A 21,988-nucleotide genomic window follows, 5' to 3' on the forward strand; every position below is an offset into this window, starting at 1 on the left:
GTCTCCAGAGGCTGCTTCCAAACACCTTGTTGGGGTCTTCTCAGAGAGGACAAAGCTGGTAAATTTTCTTCTGAAAAGCACTCCAAGAAAGGAAGGCACCAAAAGGCTCCTGCTTTTATGTCTCAGCCTCTGACCACACCCACTAATTCCTGCTGGATCAGCCAATCCCCTACAAGCTTCTAATTGCCTAGGGGGCAGTCTAGGGTGTGGTTTATGCAAAACAGTTCTGAAGTCTTATCTCTTTGGAGCCCATTTTCCTAGGTGTCTTAAGCTTGGGTTTTCCTTGTGACAAAACCATAAAACCTCATTAGTAAAAGCAAGGATGAGTAGGCCTGGTGTGCAAGAGTCTCCTTCCTGTTGTCAGTTCCACCAAATGACACTGAAGACTACCAACCCGAATTGGTTCTGGGACAATTAAGCAGGCTTTACATCTGTGCACAACAGACCGGGACAAGGGACAGTGTCGCCCACCCAACCCACCATCCCAACCTGTGTGTGTGTGTGGGGGGGTGGGTGCTCAGGAGATCGGCAGCAAATTCTCTTTCCGGACTCATTTTAGAGGCAAAAGTCTGTGGGTCTTCATGTAGCACGAATTCTAATTTTTCTGAATAAAAATCAAAGTCAGGTATTATGGGGTGAAAGGTGAGAGATGAGAGAAACATAGCGGCCAGCCGCTAGAAAGACTTTTTATCGCTACTGATGCTCACACCAAAGGGGCGATCCTGTCTTCAGACTGCACCTCTGACTCTATCTCCAGACAGCATCTGTCTCTACCAAACCTCAGAGCACACTGAGCTCCTGGGTCTTCCAGCCTTAGATTCCTCTCTCTGCCCAGACTTATCACTCCTCTCTCCACCTCCCTAGTGCTGGGATTAAAGTCCTGGCTGGGATCAACTTTGTGTGAGCTCTGTTTCTCTTTTAGACAGATTCAATCTCCTGTAGCCCAGGGTGGCCTTGATCCAGCTGCCTCAATTAGCCAAGTCCTGGGATTAAAGGTGTGTGCTACCACTCCCTGGATTTAGTGGTTTAGATCTGCACTCAGATCTTCAGGCAAGCTTTATTTGTCGAAACACAAACACTCGCTCTGGGTCGAAACTGGTGCATGGATATGAGCAGAACCCAGGGAAACAGGCTCACTGCTCTGGAACTACTGAAGGGGCCCCACTTAAACAATCTTTTAGGGAATTTGGGCATCCTCAACCTGTCTGGCTACTTCCTGGGGGGGGGGGGAAGGGGGAGAGAGGGTTTTGCATTCTTGGTGGTATTTTACTGCAACATTTCAAGGGGTCCCTCAGGTTCTCATCCTCTGTGGAGATAAAAGCAGAACCTCTTTTCCAAAGCATCAAATCTTTAGGCCCGTATTTTAAAGTTAAACTACTTTTCTTAGTAGTTCCCAGAATCAAATGTCTTTCTCCAGTCCAGAACACAAGACAACACAATCAACATAATAACATACATCTGTACACATTTTATCTTTTTGAAGCCTTCAATTCACCCTTCTACCTCCTCTTTATTTCTTCCCTGCTTGCCAGTCTTCTAGAGGGCGTCCCTCAGAACATCTCTGGGGATGAAAACACACATACTCCTTTTAATCTGACTTGGCTTGTTCCCAGTCTGGAATATTTAAACCTTACTGCAAGCAGTTTCCATCTTGATTCCCCAATACGTCCCTACTGGCCCGGGACAACCCGGTCCACTTATCCCTCTTTCTTGGATCTCAGTGGGACATCCACTTGCCATGTCGGCACAGCCTGGAACTGAAACCCGAGTAAAGGACATCAGGATTAAACACACATACACCTTTCTAGTTGCTGGTAAAAGAAGCCTTTTATTGAACAGCACCATGGAGGTTTTATACCTAACACAGCCAGGTGGACCAACAGGTGTTTATACCTAACCCAGCCAGATGGGTCATCAGGTGGAAGACTTCATCGCCTGATCCTCGGTCAAGGCCAAGACAATGAATGCTCAGGAACAGGGTTGGTAAACAACTTTGACACAGCTCTCAGAAGCTCAAATCTCTAGCAGGGAAGAGCAGTTGGAGGCCAGGACTCTAAACAGTCCTCACAGATTGGTAGGACCAGGGGATGCTGATGGAGATAGATCATAAGGAACAGGATGTGGGATGGGCACAGAGAGGAAATATAGAGATGTGGGAGGGGTAGGGGAATGGGGGGAGGCGATAAAGGTAGTCAGAGTGGGGAGGGGAGGGGAGGGGAGGAAGAAGAAAGAGATAGAGATTCTCTTTCTATTTAAATGGTTGTTGATTTCATGTGTAAATGTGGGAGAAGCCACACAGTGGGTTTTCAACTGAAAATTATTTTATATTCAATAGGAAATGGAAGGCAGTTTATTGATGTTCTCTAGAGTAACAGATCTTGCAGAATGAATTGAGGAGGGAGGTGATTTTTTAAATGACTTACAGACCATGGTCTACCCAATCCAGCAATGACTGGCTATGAATAGGAAGTCCAAGAATCCAGTAGTTATTCAGCCCTCAAAGCTGGATGTCTCATCTGATCTTCAATACAGATCAAAATCCTGAAGAATCAGTCTCCAGTGCCACTGAAGAAACTGACTTAGTAATGAGACATAAAGCATAAAATTTCTTTCTTCCAAGGCCCTATGTAGGCTTCCAGCATAAGGCATGGCTCAGATTAGAGGTTGATTTTTTTCCCAGTTCAAAATATCTGGATTAAAGGTTTTTCTTCCTCCCTTGGAAATCTGGATTAGAAGAAGTACATGTCCTATTTAAAGTAATACAAAAAATCCCTCATAGGTGTGCACTCCATTTTTTTTCTTAATTCCAGGTGTAATCTGAAATCAACAATTTAGAATAGCCATCACAGTATTGAAATCATGGTTTCAGAAAAGAAAGAGACTTCTAGAAAAATTAATAGGTCATGGAATAGTCAGTATGAAGAATACAATATGGGAGCAGAAAGTATTGAAGAAAGGCTGGAAATGATGTAGTCCAATACTTGTGTTTAAAATTTGTTATTTATTAGAGGCAGTTTGTGAAGGCATATGGGCATGCGGGCTATGAGCTGACTCTTGACTGTATGTAAGTACTAGGGAATAGAGGAAGGTAAGTAGTATGGTAGTATGTACTAGATGCTGAGGATAAGGAAACATTTTAGTAAGAAAGTTTCAAGAAGTAAAAAGAAGGAAAGTGTGACAAGAAAGGCAGTAGAAGGCCTGTCTGGATACCAGACAGTCTGCTCTCACCTTTCGGATAACACGTTTTTAGAATAACATTTAACCCTAATCTATTGTCAAGTAGACAGTATCTTTGATGGTTCAGATTTCCATTGTAGTCTCTGCATCTTGAGTCCTCACTTCATCTCCCCATGGTCTCCTCTGACTTTTTTTTCTGTTTTCCAAAAAACAACAACAAACAACCAGTTATCCAGTTTCTGCTAGTGCTCTGATTGCACACCCTCATAGATTCGTCTTGGGACACAGGGTGTCCTTGGGAGAGGGAAGTCTCTTCATGGTTTCCTCTATAGTAACTTTCTTTCAAGATATACAAATATTTTTAAGACTATAACAGCCAAAATAACACCAAAACATGTTTTCCCAACGGTATATTTAAAATAAATGTTCATTTGACCCTAAAAGCCAATTTGAAAATGTCAGTATTTTGTACACATTGTAGGCAAATTGAAGCATCAGGATACTGAGAAGTTAATAGTTTCAAGAAAAAAAACGAACAAGGCCATAGATAGAGATGAGATTTTTACAGAGGCTCTGTGCTTCCAGCCTCTTGCATTTTAATGACTACAAAATGCTAGATGGTTTCCCTTCCATTTCTGAAATGTAAAATGTTTCCAGCATATAGTTATGACAGTAATCGAAAAATGTCCTGGGTGCTAACCTCGGTCTGGGTGCAGTGATAAGTGTTTTGAGAATAACAAGGGGGCTCGGTGGGTGAACCTCTCGCTGTGTAAGCCTGGTCAGCTGAACTAGATCCCTGGCACGTCAGTACGAGAAGAGAACAGACTCCTGAAAGCCATTCTCTGACCTTCGCACATGCATGTGCACGCTTGTTCTCACCACACAAATAGTAATAATAAATAAATAATTAGGATATGAAAAACAAGGAGCTGCCTGACAAAATTCAGTGATTCTGTTGTTTATAAAATATTCTACCCTCTGGATTTATTCCCTTTGACAACGGGGATATAGGGGATTTTTTTTAATGTTCTTTGCTAAAAGGTGACCAAGTTAAAAAATATCTACTCTCATTAACATACTTACAAAGACATTCCAAAAACCCATTATTGATTATTCATTTAACCCTCTAGGTCTTACACAGTATTTTCTTTCCAATGTGTAATAAATTTTACATAGATTACCATCCCCAAATATGGTTATGTTCTTTGGGAAAGTGTAGTCATATTTCACATTTTAGTTAATTATATACATTTTTGGATATAAGTTTCTCAAAAAGTACCATTAGTGTTATTAAATAATCTGGTATCACACTCCTTTAATCCCAGCACTAGGGGGGCATGGGCAGGCCGATATCTGTGAGTTCCAGGCCAGCCTGGTCTACAAGAGCTAGTTCCAGAGCAACTCAGAGTAACCCTACCTCAAAAAAAAAAAAAAGAAAAAGAAAAAAAAGAAAAAAAAAGAAAAGGAAAAGATCTAGTAATCTGCAATGTCTTTATCATATGGTTTTTGCAGTACTATTTACAACACTGAAGAAATGTGAACAATCTAAGAGTCTATCAGCTGAGGAACATATAAAGAAAATGTGGTGTATTTATACAAAGGAATAGTATTTTCTATAAAAGATAATGGGATTGTGTCATTTGGCAAAGACATAGATGAGACTTGAAGTCATGTTACGTGACATAAATCATTCCTTCATTCTTACTCACTTATGACACACGAATAGCTGATTTCAGAGAAGAGAGAATGGACTGATGATCACCACAAGCTAAGGAAGTCAAGAGTAGATGAAGAAATATTAATCAATAGATTTTAAGTTTAGTAGATAAAAATAGAAGGTTCTATTGTACCAGTGTACAGTTGAGAGACTATGGAGATCAATAATCTACTGTGCATTTATAAAGGAAGAGATTTTGAAAGTTTTACCACAAATTGTAGTTGAAGAGATATATAAGTATTGATTGAAAAAGTACAAATGTATTGAAACAGTACTGTATGTAACTGTTTCATATATATTGTATTATTTTAATGACAAGTTTAGGAATGAGAAAATACCTTAATTGTTAACACGCCTGTCTTTCAAAAATGGAAACCTGATTCAATGTTGAAAACCACCGAGAAAACAAGCTAGGAATGGTAGCGACTACAAGCTTGCACTCTTAGTCCTGGGGAGGTAGAGACAGGAAGATTTCAGGGCTTTCCTTCATGTGTGGTTATTTTTCCCTCAGTTGTGTATAAATTTGTCATTCATTGGCAGAGACAGAACTCATGGAAACACTGAGATAAGTTTGTAGTTAATTCTGTGTGTCCTGTAAATCACAGTAGAAGTTTCTATAAGGTGACTGACGTCCCAAGGTCCTAATGAGGAGAAGAAGGAGGGAGAACATGAGCAAGGAAGTCAGGACTGTGAGGGGTGTGTTCACCACTGAGACAGTGGGACAGATTTAATGGGAGATCACCAAGGCCAGTTGGAATGAGACTGATGGAGCATGTGATCAAACCGGACTCTTTGACTGTGGCTGACGGTGGAGGCTGACTGAGAAGCCAAGGACAATGGTGCTGGGCTTTGATTCTACTGCATGGACGGGCTCTGTGGGAGCGTTGTCAGTTTGGATGCTCACCTTCCTGGACCTGGGGGGAATTGGGAGGACCTTGGACTTCCCATAGTGTAGGGAACCCTGACTGCTCTTTGGTTTGGAGAGGGAGGTGTAGAAGGAAGCGGCGGGGCTGGGTCCTGCCACCCGGCCGCCGGCTAGCTTTATACCCGAAATAATTACACGGAAACTGTATTCTTTTAAAACACTGCCTGGCCCATAGTTTCAGCCTCTTATTGTCTAATTTTCACATCTTCCTTTAACCCATATTTAGTAATCTGTGTAGCACCACGAGGTGTGGCTTACCAGGAGAGATCTTAACCTGCGTCCATCTCGGAGAGGAGAAGCATGGAGACTCACTATGGCGACTGAAGCGTCTCCCCACTCCTGCTACCCAGCATTCTGTTCTGTCTACTCCGCCTACCTAATTTTATGTCTCTCAAAGGGCCAAGGCAGTTTTCTTTATTAATTAACCAATGAAAGTAACATAGACAGATAACTCTCCTCCATCAGGGAGGGAGTAGGGATGTGGGTGGAGGGGAGAGGAGGGAAGTGGGAAGAGGGGAGGAGATGGAAATTTTTAATAATAATAATAATAATAACAATAATAATAACAACAACAACAACAACAATAATAATAATAATAATAAGTTTCTATAAGGCAGCAAGCTGTGAAGCTACTGACTGTCCTGTGTATATTCTCTGGGTTGTTTCATTTCCTTTCTCTCTGTGTATTTACATACTGCACAAGCGAGGAACTGTTAGCAAGAGGCAGCTTGCAGAGAGAGAAAGACAGTTTATGACATTGTGGCTCCTAATCAGCTGTTTTCCAGCAGATGGCCCTACACTCATGACACACTGACAGCCCTAAGTGGACTCAGTGGCTCTTAAAAAGAGTACATGAATTTGGGAAGGAAAAGAGGAAGGTAGAGAAGGAGTTGGAAGGGAGGGACAAGGATTAGGTTTGTGCAAAACACGTTATATTCACATATACGATTCTCAAGCCAAAAATAAAATGGAAAAATTATTGTGATATGAAAAAAAAATAATAATAAAATAGCAATCCACAGAGTCTCATTTTCTGTAAAAACAAAAGAAGAATCTCTTTTCCAAAGTATCATATCCTTAGATCCAAATTCTGAAGTCAAGGTATTTTCAAAATATCTATCTTGGATTAGTTCAGCAGCATTTGTAAACAAATATCTTTTAGCAGCTGTTGCTTCTTCCGAAGCATTCAAACAATTCAAAGAGAGCATAATGGCATACAGTATCAAGATTCTCTGTGTATTTTCCATCTTATACTACTTTATTTTAACCTCTATTTCGTTTATTTTTACTTTTATTTTTTGAGACAGGTTCTTTGTATATCTTTGTCCTGGAATAACTCTGTAGACCAGTCTGTCCTTGAACTCAGAGGTCTACTTGCCTCAGCCTCCCCAGTGCTGGGAATAAAGGTGTGTGCTACAACACCTTGAATTTACAGAGATCTGTCTGTCTTGGCCTCCCAGGCATTCGGATTAAAGGTGTGTGCTACCACACCTTGAAGTCACAGAGGTCAATCCACCTCTGCCCCTTGAAGTCACAGACGTCAATCTACCTTTGCCTCTCCAAGTGTTTGGATTAAAGGTGTGTACTACCACACCCTAGCTACTTCCTTTTTTCTTTTTTAAAGAACTTTAACCTTTAGCTTGCGTATATTTTTAACTCACTGTAAACCATTTAGAGCTTTTCTTTGTTTTGAATCTCTCTTTACTGTATTTCTCCTTTTCTGACCACACGAGCCTTTAAATTACTGAGCAATATGGGTAGGATTCAAGCCGCGGCTTTGCCGGCTAGATCCAGCCCATTCCTTAACTTTCCAGCCTCATGGCAGAGGTACCCGCTATAGCCATGTTTATCACACAACTCTGTGGCGGTTCAAGGTCCCTGCCAGCAAGCAAGCTGCAACAGTGTTAAACAACAATCAAAAGCTCCATAGTCAGGACCTACTGCTTGAAAGAGTCAGAGTTTGTCCTGGCAGTACAGACCAGAACGCCAGCATTTTAAAACACCACAACTTTTTTCCTGCTAAGGCTGAAAACAAACAAGCGTGCAGTCAGCTTTTATCAATGCCATTTAAGTGTTTCATAGCAGGACCTCTTAAAAGAGCTGCAGGGTTTTGCAGCTGAAGCTGAGTCAGGAAGCCTCTATTAGATGAGAGTGCTTGCTTGCTAGACCCGAAAAATAGAGCTTTACTCTATTCTTTCCCAAGCTTTCTCAAACGTTCTGTGGATTCAGTTATCCACATTGGGCACCATTCTGTAGTAAAGAGCTGTGGACAGGCTTGCTTTTCATCCTGCCCGGCTCCTGCATGGTTAGCTTTACACGCGAAATATCAACATACAAATTGTATTCTTTTAAACACTGCCTGGCTCATTAGTTTCAGCCTCTTACATCTTGACTAACCCATATCTAATAATGTATGTAACACCACGAATGGTATCTTACCGGAAAAGATTCAGCACATCTGACCTGGTGGCTGGCTTCATCGATCTGGTTGTAGAGGCAGGGCAATTGTCTGAGCCATCTACCTCACTTCCTCCTTCCTGTTCTGTCTACTCCACCCACCTATTTTCTAACCTATTAGGCCAAGCAGTTTTCTTTATTAATTAACCAATGAAATCAACAGATTGATAGAAGACCTGCCTCCATCAGTCTTTACTATATCTTTCACTGAATATATGTCTGTATATGTCTTTGTAGATAATGTTTACCTTTTCTGTAACAAACAACAAATTTTCCTTCAGTAATCTTTGAAGTTTCCAGGATGAAGATGGGGTCCCACAACATCAACTCTACCTGGTTACTAGGATGTTATGTTTTAAATTAGACCTGTTTTTTGGTACCAACTGCACAGGACACTTTTGAATGGTACACTTTTTTGATAACATTCTGGCCAGACCTCCTCAAAACACTCAGAGGCTAGTTACAATTTTCTCAGACCAAATGTTAACCTGTGTATTTTACCATCATTTGCTTTCACAGGACCCCCTGAGAACGTCGCCCCCATGTCAGCTGGAAGCAATCTTAGAGGATGACGTCCCCTCTCCCAACAGAGTTTGCCCTCAGGTTTAGGGACATCATTTGGTATAGGGTTGAGGGGATTGGAAAGGTGCTATATGGACTCAGGGGTGCTTATTGAAATGAAAAAAAAAAGATAGATTAACTGGTTTGATGGGATGATTGATATTTGTGAGTTATTGTTTTTAGGAAAATTGTATTGGTGCTGATTCTTGTATATTGATATATTGAACATTGTATGTGAGTATGCTTCTACCTCTATTTATTGTATGAGAGTATGCTTCTACCTCTGTTTAAAACAATTGTTATATTGAGATATTAACCATATTGCAATGTACATTTCTACCTCTGATATTATTTATGTAATGACATTGTTTACATTTGGAGATTAATGTCCTCATCTATTGCACAGTTGTTTATTCTCTTAGTCTTCAAGTTAGATAGGTATATGTTTGTCATATTTATATTTAGGATAATCAGATTTTTAGATACATAGAAATTATATTTAGTATAGATAGTATAATCTTCGACCTCTTCAAAGAGTTGTAGAAAATGGCCTTTAATCTAACCTAGAGTTTTGTACTTTTGAGACACAATCACTCCTGGCAACACAACTCTACTCCCAAGAGAACATTGAGCACCAAAGACACTCCACTGGGAGCTTGTCTTCTTCTTGGCAGAATTGGCCTTTGGGCAAAGAAAAGCCCATACCTTGACTACTGGCAAAGATACAGAATATCCATAAGTGGATAAAACAGAATTGTCTTATCTTGCCAAGACAGGGTAGGATAGTTCTACTAAAGGTTCCTTGCCTTTGAAAAATGGTATGTTAGTTGTGTTAGACCTTAGCCAAAGCTGGTTGCCTCAACATTGCAAACGAGACTTTGGGTGATTGCCCAGGTAGTCAGTTGTCTCTGTCATTTGTTGCACATTTTGGAAGTTTCTCATTTGTACTTTCTGGTTGCTTAAGTAATATTACTTCCCTTCTCAGATATTTGATGGGGTTGAAGATTAGATAATTGTAGCTACCCTCTACATTATTTAGACTCTTTGAAGTAGAATGCTTAGAAAAACTTTTATTATATGCTTCTTGCTTAATAATGTTTGCTGTTTATAATTTTATATTTATTATCTGTTCCCATTGTATATAGTTGTATTTGGTTTTGAATCTGTCTTATATAGACAAAAGGGGGAGATGATGGGGGAGCTAACCAATCCCTTTGTCTGAGGGGCGTGACCCTCCAGGGCTCCAAATACCTTTAAAACATCCATGTGCATTTGTTTGCTCTCTTTGTTTTCCTGCACTCCTTGCTGGAACCTTGGCTTTTGTAAGTTCCCTTTTCTTTCCTTTATTAAAGCTGAAAATTATATATTAAAGCTAGTCTGGCTAATCATAATTGATGATCGACCACACCCCTACATACTAGTGTTCTGTTCAGGAAGTTGTCTCTTGTGGCAGGAAGTTCAATACTATTCCCCCACTTTTTCGTGTATGAGGTTCAGCATATCTGGATTTATGTTGAGGTTGTTGATTCATTTGAACTTGAGTTTTGTGAAGGGAGATAGAAACGAATCTGCTTGTATTCTACTTGGCAACATCCAGTTATGCCAGCACTATTTATTGAAGATTTTTATTATTTAGTGTGTAATTTTGAATTCTTTATAAAAAAAATCAAGTACCTAAAGGTGTGTGAACTTATTTTTCAATCTTTGATTTGATTCCACTGATCAGTGTATCTGTGTCTATGCTAATATCTTGCTGTTTTTATTACTATAGCTCTGTGTAGAGCTTGAAATCAGTGATAGTGAAACCTTTGGCAGTTCTTTTATTGAACAGGATTGTTTTATCTACTCTTTGATTTTTGTTTTTCCATATGAAACTTAGCAATTTTTTGAGGTTTGTTAAGAATTGTGATGGAATTTTGATGGGGATTGCATTGACTCTATAGATTGCTTTTGGTAAAATATCCAGTTTTATTATGCTAATCCTATCAATCCGTGAGTATGGGAGACCTTTTCTTCTTCATATATCTTTTCTATAGATGGAATTTTCTGTCCCACCTGTTTCTTCAGCCATTCAGTCCCAAAGAAGCACACAAAGACTTATATTAATTATAAACTGTTTGGCCTATTAGCTCAGGCTTATTATTAACTAGCTCTTACAACCTAAATTAAATCATAATTCTTGTCTGTGTTAGCATTGTAGCTTGGTACAGTTTATCAGTGAGACATCCTCATATTGATTTCTTTGCATCTAGCTGGTGACTGCAAACTGAACCTTTCCTCTTCCCGGAATTTTCCTAGACTGGTCACCCCACCTATATTTCCTGCCTAGCTACTGGCCAATCAGTGTTTTATTAAACCAATACTAGTGACAAATCTTTACGAGGTACAGGAGAATCATCCCACAGCATTTCTCTAATTTCTTCCTTCAAGGATTTGTGATTCTTGTCATACAGGTTTTTCCCTTGCTTGGTTATAGAGTTACCCCAAAATACTTTATATTATTTGTAGCTATTTTGAAGTGTGTTGTTTCCCTGATTTCTTTTACCATTATATATAAAAGAGGTACTAGAATTTTCAATTAATATTGTATCAATCCACTTTGCTAAAGTGTTTATAAGCTGTAGGAATTCTCTCATAGATCTTTGGGGTTACTTATGTGTACTATGATATCATCTGCAAATAATGATACTTTGACTTCTTCTTTTTGAAGTTTTATCCCTCGATCTTCTTCTCTAGTCTTACTGCTTTAGTTAGAACTTCTAGTACTATATTGAATAGATATGAAACGAGTTGGCAGCCTTGTTTTGTTTCTGATTTTAGTGTAATATCTTTGAGTTTCTCTCCATTCAATTTTTTCTTGGCTGTAGGCTTGCTCTATATTGCTTTTACTATATTTCAGTATGTTTCTTATATACCAGATCTCTCTAATACTTTTGTCATGAAGAGGTGTTGAATTTTGTCAAAGACTTTTTCAGCATCTACTGAGATGAATATGTTTTTTCTTTCAGTTTGTTTATATATTGAAGTACATTGACAGACTTTGTGTGTTGAACCATCCCTACACCTATATTCTCTCTTTTTTTGCAACATAATGCTATTGACTGTACTACCCCTCCAATCCATTGTAATACTGAACGTTTTTCTTTACCAATGATGAGACATTTTTACAAAGTATTTCTTTGACTATTGGTCATCATCTTGCTGCCATTGTTCTCTTTTACTATATCAATCCTTGCTATGGTAAAACACTGACCAAAACTAACTTATAGAAAAGGTGGTTCATTTGGCTTTTACTTCAATGTCACAGTCTGCCATTGAGGTTGAAATTAAAAATGGAATCTGGACAAAAATTTAAGCAGAGACCATAGATTAATAAAGCTTCTTTATCTTCAGTGAATAAAACTCTGAAACTCAAGAGAATTAATGTTATGTTATCCCACTAGCCCTGAGGTACCAAAGCAGTTCATCTCCTTTTCCTTGTAAGTGTTCCAATAATTCCTTTTCTAAATAATGATAACCAAAAGTATTGATCATAATTCTCATTCATTATTTTTGAAAATAATTTTTAATTTTTAAAATTTTTTTATTCAATTTTCTATGCTAACCACAGTTCCCCTCCCACCATTCCCCAAAATTCTGCCTACTTTCCTCATAACCTCCACTCCCTCCTCCTCCCAAAACAATAAGGTCTCCCATGGGAGTCAACAAAGTCTGGCACAAGAAGTTGAAGCTAGACCAAGACTCTCTGTAGCATGAGGAGTAAAAACCCAGATACAGATATTGGGGTTCAAGCTGAAGATCAGAAAATCAAAGAAGACCAACCACTAGAGCAGTCTTAACAGTATCCTTAGCATGACTGAAGACTGCCATGCTCTCTACCTCAGACTTTAGATTGAGCCATGAATTCCTCCCATTTTATATTTCTCTCTAGTGCTAGGATTAAAAGTGTGTCATCACTGCCTGGTTTTTATGGCTGATGAACATGGCTAGCTTTAAAACCTGATCTTCAAGCAAGTTTTATTTATCAAAACACAAATAAATCATCGCTATATTTTCCCTTTTTGTCTAAAATAAAACTACAAAGACTATAAATAATATAAGAAAAACTATATACAATACTATAACTATATACAATATGCACAGGCAATACATACATCAACAATGTCTAGCCCATTTGCATTTAACAAATTCAGAGAAAATACTCCATTATCTACCCTATCATAGTGAGTTCAAAGTCTTGTACCTAATTTACTTTCTAACATAACTTGTATTACCATTCAAAACTATCTTTTGATATCTCTCAACATTAAACACTTTACACTTATTTAGCGAATATCTTTTCTGAGTCTTGGAAACAAGTAAAACTAAACTATTTGCCTTCAACTACCTCAGAGATCTGCAAAGAAAATAATATTTACTGAGTAGGCAGGAAGTGAAAGCAAGTAACTTCCAAAAAATTTGAGAAATTAGAGAAACACCTGGCTGCCTGGATAGTCACTGAAAATTCCTTTGCAATGTTGGGGCATCCATATTCAGCCTAAAGTCTTAGAATGTTTGACAGACATTTTATGAATCAGGATTACTGTAGGACTGCACTGACTTGTCTTGATGAGATTTGGCAGTCACTATCTTTTGTATCCTGCTTGTCCAATTCAGACAGCATAGTGTCAGCAGTTGAGGCATGGGCATTTTCTTTCCCAGTAGCTTATTTTTGCCATGCAGATGTAAATTTGATGTGGAGTGTCTTTGATGTCCTTTATTTTCTTTGAAGTAGATTGATGTTGCCAAGAGCAGACGTGCCTCATTATCATAAAAAGAACCAATGTTATTACAACATCTTAAAAACCATATTCTGTAGACCGCTCAGGTGTAGTATGATTGAGCACCATTTGCTGTATGCCCAGGAGTGGTATTGCTTGGTCTTGAGGTAGAGTGCCTCCCAAATTTCTGATAAATCACCATACTGATTTCCAAAGTGACTGTACAAGTTTGCACACCCACTAGCAGTGTAGAAATGTTCCCTTTATTCTACATCCTAAACCTAAGATGTCCTCAGTGTTTTTGATCTTAGCTATTCTGACAGATATAAGATGGTCTCAGAGCCATTTTGATTTGTATATCCCTGAGGGCTAATGATTTTAAGCAATTCCTTAAATGTTTGTCAGCCATTTGAGATTCTTCTGCTGAAAATTCTGTTTAAATTTGTGCCCATTTTTAAAAATTGAATTATTTGGTATTTTGATGTCTAGTTTCTTGAGTTCTTTATATATGTTGGAGATCAGCCCTCTGTGGGGCTAGTGAAAATCATTTCTCATTCTGTAGGCTATTATTTTCTCTCATTTACCATGCCCTGTGCCTTACAGAAGCTTCTAAGTTTTAGAAGTACTATTTATTGATTGTTGCTCAAGGTTTGTTCTACTGATGTTATATTTAGGAAATGGTCTCCAGTTCCAATGCATTTAAGGCTATGTCCCACTTTTTCATCTACCAAGTTCAGTGTAACTAGATTTATGTTGAGGCCTTTATATACTTGTACTTGGGTTTTGTGCATGGTTATCAATATGATCTATTTGCAATCTTCTGCATATTGATGTTCAGTTATGCCAACACAATTTGTTGAAGATGTTGTCTTTTTTTATTTTATATCTTTTGTTTCTTTGTCAAAGATCTGCTATTAAAAAGTGTGTGGTTTAATATCTGGGTCTTTAATTCCACTGGTCCACTTGTCTGTTTTTATGAGAATATGAAGCTCTTTTTATTACTATAAATCTATAGTAGAGCTTGAAGTCAGAGATGGTGATGCCTCCAGAATTTTCTTTATTGTACAGGATTTTTTTTTATCTATCATGGGTTTTTTGTTTTTCTACCATATGAAGTTTTTCTTATGAAGTTTTATTTAGATGCCTGTGAATTATTGTGTTAGGATTTTGATGGGGATTGCACTCAATCTGTAGATTACTCTTGGTAAGATTGCCATTTTAAATATGTTGATCCTACCTATCCAAGAGCATAGGAGATCTTTCCATTTTCTAATATCTTTTTCAGTTACTTTCTTCAATGACTTTAAGTTCTGTCATACAGGTCTTTCACTTGTTTGGTAAGAATTATCCCCAAGATATTTTACATTATTTGTGGCTATAGTAATGTGGCTATACATTCTTTGAGTTCTTTCTCTGCCCATTTATCATTTGTATATAGGAGAGATAATGATTTTTGAGTTGATCTTGTATCCTTCCACATTACTGAAGGTGTTTATCAGTTGTAGGAGTTCCCCAGTAGAATTTTTAGGGGTCACATATGTATACTATTATGTTGTCTGCAAATAAAAACAGTTTGACTTCTTCCTTTCCAATTTGTATCCTTGTTGATTTTCTTTTATTGTCTTATTGCTCTATCTAGAACTTTGAGTACTGTATTGAGTAGATACACAGCGATAGGACAGTCTTGTTTTGGCCTGATTTTAATGGAATCACTTTGAGTTTCTCTCCATTCAATTTGATGTTGGCTGTTGGCTTGCTGTCAATGGCCTTTATTATGTTTAGATATGTTCCTTGTGTCCCTGATCTCTTCAAGACTTTTACCATAAAAAAGGGCTGGATTTTTGTCAAAGGCTTTCTCAGCATCTACTGAGATGATCATGTGTTTTTTCTTTCAGTTTGTACAGTGGATTATATTGACAATTTTCATATGTTGAACCATCCCTGCATCTCTGGGATGACGATTTTTTGTGTTCTTGGATTCAGTTTGCTAGTATTTTAGTCTGTATTTTTGCATCAGCGTTCATAAGGGAGATTGGTCTATAATTCTCTTTCTTTGTTACGTCTTTTTGTGGGTTGGGTATCAGGTATCACTGTAGTCTCATAGAAGAAATTTTGACAATGTTCCTTCCATTTCTATTGTGTGGAACAATTTGAGGAATATTGGTATTAGCTCTATTTGAAAGTCTGGTAGAGTTCTACAATGAAACAATCTGGCTCAGGGAAATTTTTGTTTGGGTGACTTTTAATGACTATTTCACTGGCTCTTTTTAACATTTTGACTATAGTTTCAGGGTCAGCACATGTTACATAGCTGGTCCTTTTGCCTATATTAAATACACTGAGATCAACAATTAATAAATAGGACCCCATGAAAATGCAAATTTTCTGTAAGACAAAGGACACCATCAATCAGACAAAGAGGCAGCCTACATAATAAGAAAGAATTTTTACCAATTCCACATGAGGTAGAAGGTTAATATCAAAAATATATGAAGAAGTAAAAAAACCTAGATATTAAAAAACCAAATAATCCAATTAAAATAGGGTACAGATTTGAACAGAGAATTCTCAACAGAAGAATCTAAAATGGCTAAGATTGACTTGAAATGTTTATCATCCTTAGCCATCATGGAAATGCCAATCAAAAATTACTTTTGATATTTTACCTCATACCTATCAAAATGGCTAAGATCAATAACACAACTGACAGCTACTGCTGGTGAGGATGAGAAACAAGGGGAACATTCTTCTATTGCTTGTGGAAGTGCAAAACTTTATAGCTATTCTGGAAATCAATATGGCTGTTTCTCAGAAAACTGGTAATTGATCTACCTGAAGATCCAGCTGTACCACTACTGGACATATACCCAAAGGATGTTCAATCATACCACTTGGACACTTGCTTAACTATGTTCATAGCAGTTTCATTCATAATAACCAGAACATGAAAACAATCTAGATGTGCCAAAACTTAAGAATGGGTAAAGAAAATGTGGTACATTTACACAGTGGAGTATTACTCAGCTGGTAAAAATGAAATTTGTAGACTAATAAATGTAACTAGAAAATGATCATTCAAAGTAAGTTAACTCAGACCCAGAAAAACAAACATGGTATGTATTGGCTTATAAGTGGATACCAGCTTTTAAGTAGCTGATAATCAATTTACAATCCACATATCCAGGAACAGTAAGTTAAAGAGAAGGGCCATAAGGGGGAATAATAGATCTCTGTGTGGAGAGGAAGTAGAATAGAATCCATGGAAGGACTGGAAGTATATGGATATGGGAGTGGGGAGGTATCAAATGGGAAAGATGGAAGGAGAAAGATTATGCAGGGAGAGACAGCTGGAATTGTTTAGACTCCATAGTCTAAACTGGCCATTTGTAGCAAAGCAAATCTTCCCGTGATGGAACTGGTTACATTAGGTTTAGTTGTTGGCTAAGGGGGTCCTGTGGAGATTGCTGAACAACCTAGGCTGATGCTAAAACAGAGCTGGTATGAACCTGGAGCCTTCACACCTACATTCTAGTATTTTCAGCACAAAAATTTGCTCTTCAGGACACTGAAAGAAAAACCTGTATATCAACCAGCCACAAAACCCTCCATCTACAATCTGTCCTGCCTCCAAGATCTGCTAGGGCAATGATGGCATAGAACTTGTAGGGGCACCCAATAAGTGTTTGATTTAATTTGAGGCCTATGCCCAACACTGTCTGGTTGGCCAGGAATCAGAGAATGAATAGCCAGAGACCTAGAGTATAACCAAACACTAATGATTTTCTGCTGTACTCATAACCTTGTCTAGTTGTCACTAATGAGGCTTCCTCTGGCACTCTGGCAACAAAAGGGAATGGAAGCAGAGACCCAGAGCCAGGCATTATGGAGAGAGAGAGAGAGAGAGAGAGAGAGAGAGAGAGAGAGAGAGAGAGAGAGAGAGTCTAAGTTATAGGTTTCCATTATGTCCCTCTACTCTGTGAGTAAAGGAGGAGGAAATACTGCATGAGTCAAAGGGGATGGAGTCAACTAAGCAAGGCTCATATGGACACAGATACTAAAACAGCAAGTATAGGGCCCACATGAGTTTGCACTAGGTCCTCTGTGTGTCCATTATGGCTATTAGGTTCACGCATAATAACAATCCTTCCAACAGTGTGATTTATTGTAAAGCAAATGGGTCAACTTGAATATTAGCATCAGAGAAGATGTAGATAAATGGCAAATTCATGCTAATCAGAATTTGAAAAGCTTTTGTTATAAGTAAGAGCACAGACAGAAGACAGAGATAAAAGATATAAAGTTCTTTTATATTTTTGAATCATTTTACTGATTAGATGATGTGGTTTATTGCTGGAAAGGAATGAGTTTGGAATAAAAGAGAATGCAGACAAATAAAAATATAAGCAAATTATTAGTATGTAGAGATAAAATAACAGTCTGTGTGAAGGTGTAGAAAACTTGTTCCCAACAAGATCCAGGTTCAATCTTCACCATTAAAAATGTTTATATATAGCTGGGCGGTGGTGGCACATGCCTTTAATCCTAGCACTTGGGAGGCAGAGGCAGGCGGATCTCTGAGTTCGAGGCCAGCCTGGTCTACAAGAGCTAGATCCAGGACAGGCTCTAGAAACTACAGGGAAACCCTGTCTCAAAAAAAAAAAAAAAACAACCAAAAAAATGTTTATATATGCATCAAGGACCCCATGGGAATCTTAATGTGAAACACACACAAAACAAGTAGCTAACATTAAAGTCAGAGGACAGGACACTAACCCAACTCCTATGGATATACAAATGCCCTTCCAATAGATAATCTTGCCAGTAAAAGCTCTCCAAAATTTCTTTTTTAATTTCATAAAAATTGGTATCCTTCTATTTCCTTTGGATTCATTGAGTTAGTCTACTATAACCAGTATACATGCACAATACTGAATCCCTGCATTTTACATGAAACAGAGACTTACTGGAAAGAAATGTCAGAAAACCAAGTATCCTTGTGGAGAAAATCTCTCAAAAACTGTCCTTTTATTCATCATCAAAGAAAGGGCCTTAAGCAGGACAGATAATAAGGGTATACCTATGATCCAGACCTTTTTATTATACTGCAGTATCTCTTTATATGTCCTGTAAAATAGTCAGGGCCTCCTGAATGGTATAATTTATTTTCTATGGATTTCATAGATGTCTTCTTGAAATGAACAAACAGTGTACAAATTGATAGTCACAGATGACTCAGAGTGTTGCCCATATGGAAAAAGTACTGCATTTCAGATAGTGGTGCTATGTGTGAGAAGGTCTTGAGATCACAGAGAATGTGGACAAGCTTAAGGTTTTGAAATAATAGCAAATGATTAATTCATAAAAATCATGTGTTTGTATATTAAGAAATATTCATAAGAGATAAGGACATAATAATAAATGTAGATCTTGGAGAAAACTGCCAAACACACTCTAAAAAAATACAACATCTTCAACAAATGGTGCATGGAAAATGGGATGTTCACATGCATAAGAATGAAATTAGATGCATATCTATGACCCATGTGAAATCAACTCCAAATGAACCAAAAACCTCAGTATGAACCATAAAACTCTGAAACTACTAAAAGTAAATATGGACAGTCCTCTACAAGACATCAGTACAGGAAAAGATTTTTGAGAGAGAACTCCATTAGACCATGAATTAATGCAAACAATTGACAAATAGCACTCCATAAAACTGATCAGAAAATGCTGTTCACATAAGATAATTTGCTTCATTCAACATGTGGTAGATGCTAATTACCTGTACAAATAATCCAAGAATTACTTGTACTAATAATGAGACAAAATCTGAGAACAACATTGTAATCTAGTTCACACATTGCTAGCCATCTTATTGGCACTATCTTTTGTGAAAGAGGTCAGCCTAAAGTAGAGATACTGGTAATGAGCAGTAGGAGATCAAACTTGGTCTCAAGTCAAAATGCTTTCTGACAAAGTAGAACCACAGAGGGAAGAAAGAAGACACTCTTATGTTCCCTCAGAAATGAAGTGTTTCAATGATAGGGTTCCTAAGTATAAGAAACTAAGTTGAGAAATAATAATAAAAAATATGGTAGTATTAGCTTATAAGAATTCTCAGGGATCCTGAGGCTATGGCTAATAGGCAGAACATATTAGTTCTACCAAGCTCTGATTCCAAGATCATTATTAAAAACAAAGTAATTCTACACGGAAAAAATGGTTCTACATGAAATGTATTATGTACAAATTATTATGAACATATTATTTAATTTGCTATTTGAATACTCATACTGTACATTTACTACCAAATATGAGTCTGGTAAATTTATATCATAACATTTATTTCATCAATCAATACCCATTTCCCACTTAATACAATATCTATGGTGTGTCATTACTATACAGCATATGACAGCATAATGGATTAAGAGACATATCTAAGAAAGTATTTTCTTACTAAGTTGTCTCTTCAGAGCACCCTTAATCTCATTATTCTTAAGGCTATAGATGAGGGGATTCAACATGGGAACCACGATCATGTAGAATACAGACACTACTTTGTTCTGGTTCATTGAGTAGCTGGATTTAGGCATCACATAGATGAATGTAACAGTCCCATAGTAGAGAGTGACTGCGGTGAGGTGGGAGGTGCAGGTGGAGAAGGCCTTGTGGCGGCCCTCAGTGGAGTGCATCTTCAAAATGGTGATGAGGATGTAGATGTAGGAGATGGCTATGACAAATACTGTTACCATAGTAACTGAGCCAGCTGAAAATGAGATAATAACTACATAGACACTGACATCAGAACAGGAGAGTTCCACCAATGGAGCAAAGTCACAGAAAAAGTCATTGACTCTATTTTGTTCACAAAATAGAAGAGAAAAGAAGGAAAATATAAAGGAGGAAGAGTTAAGAAACCCCCCTATATATGATCCCAAAACCAACTGGATACAGACTTTTGAGGACATTTTAGTTGAATAAAGCAGTGGGTTGCAGATTGCCATGAAGCGATCATAAGCCATGGCAGCCAGAAGGAAGCATTCAGATGCACCAAAAAAAGCAGCTGAGCTGAGCTGGATGCCACATCCAATGTAGGGGATAGTATTTTGCTTTACCAGGAAGTTGACAAGCATATTTGGTGTGACAGAAGATGAGATGCCTATGTCAACAGTAGCCAGGTGACTGAGAAAAAAGTACATGGGGTGATGGAGCTGGGAGGAAACTATGATGAGAAGGATGGTGCTGAGGTTCCCAGACACTGTCACCAGGTAGATGCACAGGATGATGATGAAGAGGACGACTTTAAGGACTGGGTCATCTGTCAAGCCCAATAAAATGAACTCTGTCACAGCAGTGTGGTTCCCATCCTTCAGGAGAGCCATGGGACAGGGTAGCTGCTGCTAGAACAAGTCTGTGATGGAAACAGGACAGGAAGGGATTTATAAATATGTGACTGCATTTTCATTAACACTCAGATAAGTTTTTGCAAAAATATCTTGGTGGGAAGAATTTCACCCATGAACCTATAAACCTGGCATACTCCAGAGGACAAACATATGTCCCAGGTCTGCTGCCCTGGGCATGAAGAATTTCACCCACAAACAACTGGGTGTTTCTAGGTCTGTCAGACTCTGGGTGATAAGCAGTTTTCCCTTCTTTGTAGTCTATGGGACATCAAGGGTAAGGGAAACATGCTCTCCCCTACCATTGCCCCCTGTGAAAGGTGGGAGAGCTGATGTCAGGGGCATGCAAATGGAAAAGATGGCTTTGCACCTCACCTGAAAAAAACAGCAGAGCTGGTCCTGGTGGTGTGAGAGCAGGAGAAATAGCCCCTCTTACTGATGTTTGCTACATTAAGAGAGCTAGCCTGGGAAGTGCTGGGAGCTACCTGGATGGTAATGATGGTAGAAGGCTGACCAATCCAGCTACCACTCAGGCCCAGAACCAGGACTACAAAGTAGACCACCCCAAAACCCATCTCATCTATGAACTTCCAGAGCATGTCAAGGGGCCAAATCTGCAGATCCAACCTACAGGATCTCCATGATACAAGGCAATAATAATATATCCAAGAGGAGTTCTAGTGAGAGGACAGTTACAAGGGTATAGTAGAAACCAAAGTCCTCAAGCCAGAACAATGACTCATTGTAATGAAAAGATGTATAAACTAAAGGGTATACTGTGTGATTCATTGCCACACTACAGCTTCTATGCCAAGATTTTTTATTTGTTTTTGTTTGTTTGTTTGTCTGTTTTGCTTTGTTTTGGCTCTTGGGTTTTAGTTTAAAGTTTGTTTTTGGAGGGAGATCACAAGAGCAGAGGATGAAAGTAATGGAACAGGGAGATGTATGGGATTGGGATGTATGATGTGAAATTCACAAAGAA

General features: G+C 38.3%; 1 protein-coding gene across 1 annotated transcript; it reads right to left on the reverse strand.

Moving 5' to 3' along the window:
* Positions 1-20,040: 20,040 nt before the first annotated feature.
* LOC119818996 (olfactory receptor 490) lies at positions 20,041-20,985 on the reverse strand. Its single transcript, XM_038336954.1, has one exon. It carries the CDS (start codon positions 20,983-20,985, stop codon positions 20,041-20,043), a length of 945 nt encoding a protein of 314 aa, XP_038192882.1.
* Positions 20,986-21,988: the final 1,003 nt, after the last annotated feature.

This window comes from Arvicola amphibius, chromosome 1 (genome assembly GCF_903992535.2).
Source record: "Arvicola amphibius chromosome 1, mArvAmp1.2, whole genome shotgun sequence".
Taxonomy (NCBI): Eukaryota; Metazoa; Chordata; class Mammalia; order Rodentia; family Cricetidae; genus Arvicola; species Arvicola amphibius.

Bases quoted from the DNA above. Each gene is read 5' to 3' on its own strand.
- LOC119818996 (XM_038336954.1), bottom strand. From the start codon at position 20,985: ATGGCTCTCCTGAAGGATGGGAACCACACTGCTGTGACAGAGTTCATT.